The following is a 6,326-nucleotide window of genomic DNA, read 5'->3' on the forward strand; positions in this document are numbered from 1 at the left end:
CATGCAAGTCACCACAATACAGCACTATGATGTGCAAATCCGTGGTTTCAAACCCTCAGGATATCATTTACAAGTATTACTCACCTCGAACCGGTGAAATCTCAAACCCGCGACGCCTTTGCCCCTCAAATCGGCCTCCACGCGCGCCGAATCTAACCAAAATCAGAGCGAATACATCACAATATGCTAAGGAAACATAACCCAATCGAAAAGACTCGAAAAATATCGAAAATCATGAAGTTGGCAAAACCCGAGCCCTGGGCCCACTTCTCGAAAAATTACAAAATTCACATCACCGGATTCCTTATCTTCTCACGAGTTCATACATACTAAGAACATCAAAATCCATCCACAATTGACCCTTCAAATCCCAATTTAAAAATTTGAAAATTCCAAGCCCTATTCCTCCATTTTAGCAAAAATTCAATGATTTCCTGGATGGATTTCACAATAAAAACGAGTTTTGAGTCCAAGAAACTTACCTCCAAACGTTCCCCCTTGAATCCCTCGTTAATCTCCTTCAAGAATCTCCAAAAACGAGCAATTATGGGTGTAAAATGACCCTAAAATCGCGACTGACGTGTTTTAAAATATTCTGCCCAGGTATTTACTCTTCGCGATCGCGGAAAATGCTTCGCGATCACGGAGAACAATTTTTCCAGCCCAAAATTTACTCTTCGCGATCGCGGACAATGCTTCGCGATCGCGATGAACAGTTCCCAGCTCTTCCGGACAGCCTCCAGTATAGTGGTCATAACTTTATGCACACAACTCCAAATTACAAATGGTTTGATGTTCTGAAAACTAGACACATAGGGCTATAATTTCATAAATTGCTCATATCCTGACTCCTTATACATTGCGAGATATAAGCTTCCAAAGTCATCCCTGTGTATTAGAGACCTTCCCGAGCAGCCTATAGTGTAACCACCATAACTTTTTGTACACAACTTTAAATTCTAATTAATTTACATTTCTAAAAACTAGACACAAAGGACTACAATTTTCATTTATGGATCATCTCCAAATTCCTTATAGATTGTGAGGTATAAGCTTCCGAAGTGGGATCAACGCAACAGAATATTTCTTCTCCGCGATCGCAAAAGGCTTCACGCGATCGCGGTTCATTGGCACGTTTCTCACATTTTACTCACCGCGATCGCGATCGCGACCAGTTCCCCGCGATCGCATAGAACACTGCTGTAGCCAAAAACCAGCAGTTAAAAATGGCCTTGAAATGGTCCGAAACCACCCCGAAACTCACCCGAGGCCCCCGGGACCTCAACCAAAAGCACGGACATATCCCATAACATCATTCAAACTTGTTCCAATCATCAAAACACATCAAATAACGCTAAAACCATCAAATCACATCGGATTCAAGCCTAAGTTCTTCAAAAACTTCCGAAATGCACTTTCGATCAAAAAGTCTACCAAACCTCGTCCGAATGATCTGAAACTTTGCACGCACATCCCAAATAACATAATGGAGCTACTGCAACTCTCGGAATTCCATTCCGACCCCTATATCAAAATCTCGCCTATCAATCGGAATTCGCCAAAATACTAACTTCGCCAATTCAAGCCTAATTCTACACCGGACCTCCAAAATAAATTCCGATCACGCTCCCAAGTCACAAATCATCTCCCGAAGCTAACCGAATCACCGAAAATCACATCCGAGCCCTCTAACTCATAAGTCAACGTCCGGTTGACTTTTCCAACTTAAGCCTTCTTAAAAGAGACTAAGTGTCTCATTTCTTATCAAAACCAATCCGAATCAACTCTAACTCACCACATACCGGTAATGAAGAAGAAGTAATAAATGAGGAAAACGGGGCAGTAATACCTGATACGACGGGTCGGGTCGTCACAAAGCCCATATTTAAGCTATTGAAGAAAGATGTGGTAATCAGATGGACGAATGAGTGTCAAGAAGCTTTCGACAAAATCAAAGAATATCTATCGAATCCACCAATGTTGGTCCCACCCGAGCTTTGGAGACCTTTGTTATTGTACCTTACAGTCCTAGAAAATTCTTTCGGTTATGTCCTGGGGAAACATGATGTGACCGGGAAGAGAGAGCAAGCCATATAGTATTTGAGCAAGAAGTTCACTAGTTATGAAGCCAAGTACACTTTGTCGGAAAGAACTTGCTGCGCCCTAACTTGGGTCTCCCAGGAGCTTAAGCATTATTTGTTGGCCTACACCACATATCTCATAACTAGAATGGATCCTTTGAAATACATATTCCAAAAGCAGATGCCCACAGGAAGGTTAGCAAAATGGCAAATCCTGCTCACCGAGTTTGACATAGTTTATGTCACCCGCACGGTGATGAAAGCTCAAGCCTTGGCGGATCACCTAACTGAGAATCTTGTTGATGATGAATATCGACCCTTGAGTACTTACTTTTCGGACGAGGAATTAAATTCAATTGAGGTAATTCCAAAAGACACCAATGCTTGGAAAATGTTCTTTGACGGAGTCGTAAATGCAAAAGGTGTCGGGATTGGGGCAATTTTGATTTCGCCCACTGGTCAGCACTATCCGGCCACAGCCTGACTTCGTTCTTCTGTACGAACAACACTGCCGAGTATGAAGCTTGCATTATAGGCATGAACATGGCAGTTGACCTGGATGTGGAAGAATTATTAATCATGGGAGATTCCAACTTGATTATTCGACAAGCTCAAGATAAATAGGAAACCCGAGATATCAAGCTCATCCCATACAGGCAACATGTAGAAGATCTTAGAAAACGGTTCAAGTCTATGGAGTTCAGGTATATTCCTCGGTTCCTCAATGAGTTAGCTGATGCACTGGCTACTTTGGCCTCAATGCTGCCGTATCCAGGCAATGTCCACATTGACCCGCTGGAAATCCAAATCCGAGAAAGACATGGTTACTGCAATATAGTTGAAATAGAACCAGATATTCAGCCATGGTATCATGATATCAAAAGATTCTTGAAAACAAAAGGAATATCCCGAGCAAGCCAGTGGAGACCAAAAGAGAACCATTAGGAGGCTCGCCATCAGTTTTTTCTTGAGCGGAGAGGTCTTGTACAAAAGAATTCCAGATTTGAATCTTTTAAGGTGCATAGATGCCCAAGAGGCTGGAAAATCATGAATGAAGTGCATTCAGGAGTATGTGGACCCCAAATGAACGGATATGTCCTTGCAAAGAAAATCCGTCGGGCAGGTTATTATTGGATGACCATGGAAAAGGACTGCTTCAGTTTTGTCCGCAAGTGCCATCAATGTCAGATACATGGTGACCTGATTCATGCACCGCCTTCAAAATTGCATCCTATGTTTGCACCTTGGCCGTTCGTCGCTTGGGGTATGGATGTCATTGGGCCGATCGAGTCAAAAGCTTCAAATGGGCACAGATTCATCTTATTTGCCATTGACTATTTCACAAAGTGGGTTAAAGCAGTCACTTTCAAAGCCGTCACCAAGAAAGCGGTGGTGGACTTCGTGCATTCCAACATTATTTGTCGTTTTGGTATTCCTAAGACTATTATTACAGACAATGCTGCAAACCTGAGCAACCATTTGATGAGGGAGGTATGCGAACAATTTAAGATTACGCGTCAAAATTCTACCCGTTATCGGCCCAAAGCTAATGGTGTTGTTGAAGCGACAAACAAGAATATCAAGAAGATCCTCAGGAAAATGATTCAAAGTTCTAGACAATGGAATGAAAAGCTGCCTTTTGCACTGTTGGGATACCGCACAACCGTGCACACATTAGTTGGGGCAACACCCTATCTATTGGTTTATGGCACTAAAGCTGTAATACTTGTAGAAGTTGAGATTCCCTCTCTTCGAATCATTGTTGAAGCTGAGATTGAGGATAATGAATGGGTCAAGACATGTTTAGAATAATTAACCATGATTGATGAAAAACGGATGGCCATAGTTTGCCAAGGGCAGCTGTATCAACAAAGAATGGCCCGTGCCCACAACAAGAAAGTGCGGCCTAGAAACTTTGAAGTTAGGCAGCTTGTTCTAAGGCGTATTCTCCCGCATCATGAGGAATCAAAAGGAAAATTCGCTCCAAATTGGACAGGTCCGTACATTATAAGAAAACTGTTGCCAAAAGGGGCATTGTACTTGGGAGACATTGAAGGAAATGACCCCGAAACAACTGTCAATGCGGATGCGGTCAAAGGTATTATATTTTACCCTTTTTGCGGTATTAATACTCTCCGATTAGGATGACGAAGGCTTTCATTCTCGCTACCCAAACACTATCAACCCTTTGCAAACCCTTTGAGTCGGTTACTTTTCTTTGATCACCCTCTTTGGAACCCAAAAATGTTATAAAAAATAGAAAAACAAAAGAAAAATAAAAAACAAACTTTCCTGAACTACATTCGACTTGATTCCGAAAGGATATATAGGCAGTCTCTCTCTGGGGTTCAGTCACACCAAAATAAAAATACAAATTTCCCCAAAAGTGAAACTGGGGTAGATGTTATAATGGTTCAGCGATGATTTCGCTTGAAGGGTTCCAAAGTTGTAATTCAATCCAATTTTTTTTACCCAAATCCTGTTCAAGTCCTTCAGATCAATCGGTAGAGATGTACAAAATCGGAGGATATAGTTACTTGGATCTGATACAACCAAATGAGAGAAATTGGAAAATGAGAGAGTCTTATTGGTGAAAACCCACATGGGCATCATAGGGGCGACGGTAAGCAGAGAAATTGAAAAATGAGAGAGTCTTGTTAGTGAAAACTCGCAAAGAGCACTATAAGGCAACGGTGAGAAGAGAAATGAGAGAGGTTAGCTCGTGAAAACCCGCAAAGGGTGCCACTAATCGAAAAGGGGGATCCTCACAGCCATCAGTATTAGGGGTGGGCATAATACCGACCGAACCGAAAAAACTGGACGAACCGTGATTTTCGGTTTTTTGATTTCGGTATAATCGGTTTTTCGGTCGGTGCACGGTTTTAAAATTATTAATTTTCGGTTTTTTGGTGCGGTTTACAATTTTTGTATTTCGGTTTTCGGTTAAACCGAAAAACCAAAATTTCGATTGATTGTGATGATGTGTTAATTCTTTTGAAATTAAAATTGATGGAGCAAAGGGAACTTTGAGTGTAACGGGTGATGCTGATTCATATGAGGTCATTGTGAGATCGAGGAAAGCTGGGAAATTTGCGGAGGTGGTGAGTATTGGGCCTCCACCAGCTCCTCCAAAACCAGATGGACATAAAAAGCCCGAAGAGAAGAAGCCTGAGCAGAAGCCCAAACCCCAGGCCCAGATGTATGATCCTCCCCCTCCAATTATGCCTCCTTTCTGTGCAGTCTGTCATGGAACAACACCAGTTGTTAGTCATGTGATGCATAGGGAAGAACACACCCCACAATGCTCTATTTTGTAGTAGCTCTTAGTTGCACAATTTTGAAAGAATAAAAGAAAAGTCCAATAATGTGGTTAATATGATTTTTTCTCTTCAAACATGTCCTATTCAAAAAAACCAAGCTACTGTCATGTCTAATAAACTAAAAATTCAGATAAGAAAAATAGTCGTCAATTGGCCAATTTCTACGACCTGCTGCACGAAATAGCCACTTCTAGTTTATTTTGAAAATGGTCTATTATATACATCCCAGTCCTTCCTTTTATTGAAATAGTCACATTTGAAATGAATGAATTCAAAAACTGGACCCAATGGAGTTTCTGACTAACTTCTATCGAGTATGTGCTAATGAGGTACCATTGCATTGAAATACAGATAAAACATCCTCGTTCCAGAACATCCAATTTCCTTAAACCGTAAACCACACCGAAATGAACTAAATTTCATTGGTCCAATAGTATTTCCAGCCATTGCACTAAATGACAGTTACACTAGTTTCGTTTCTAATTTTCTTGAACCGTTTAAAACCGAAAAAATAAACCGAAAATAACCGAACCGAACTTTGAAAAAACTGCACTGAACCGTAAATACTTTGGTTTGATTTGGTTATTAATATTACAAAACCGAAAATCGATAAACCGAATCGTACTTTCATAATAACCGACCGAACCAACTGACGCCCACCCTTAATCGGTATCGACAAAGTGCGGGCAAGGTTTCTCAGTTTTGAGGTATGAGTTATGATGGGTTTATGAGAGTTGGACAGTTTACACAGATCGGGTATCCAGTCCAAAAGGTATGTCATGTTCATTAAAGTCCACATGTACTCCAGATAAGTCCTTCTTTTCTTTCCCCGAAAGGGACACCTCTCGTTTGAATTCATTTTCCTGTCCATTGTTTATTTTTCTTTGAATCCCTTTTCAGCCTAACTCTGTTCCGAATTAAAACA

General features: G+C 41.1%; 1 protein-coding gene across 1 annotated transcript; it reads left to right on the plus strand.

Moving 5' to 3' along the window:
* LOC109225019 lies at window positions 2,263–5,398 on the plus strand. The gene is made up of 2 exons (XM_019389611.1): window positions 2,263–2,442; window positions 5,102–5,398. The coding sequence occupies exons 1-2, from the start codon at window positions 2,263–2,265 to the stop codon at window positions 5,396–5,398; spliced, it is 477 nt and encodes a 158-aa protein (XP_019245156.1).

This window comes from Nicotiana attenuata, chromosome 4 (assembly GCF_001879085.1).
Source record: "Nicotiana attenuata strain UT chromosome 4, NIATTr2, whole genome shotgun sequence".
In the NCBI taxonomy this organism is placed as follows: Eukaryota; Viridiplantae; Streptophyta; class Magnoliopsida; order Solanales; family Solanaceae; genus Nicotiana; species Nicotiana attenuata.

Coding starts and splice junctions, on each gene's coding strand:
- LOC109225019 (XM_019389611.1), top strand. CDS start 2,263: ATGCCCACAGGAAGGTTAGCAAAATGGCAAATCCTGCTCACCGAGTTT. Junction 2,443..5,101: donor AGGAATTAAATTCAATTGAG/GTAATTCCAAAA, acceptor GATGGAGCAAAG/GGAACTTTGAGTGTAACGGG.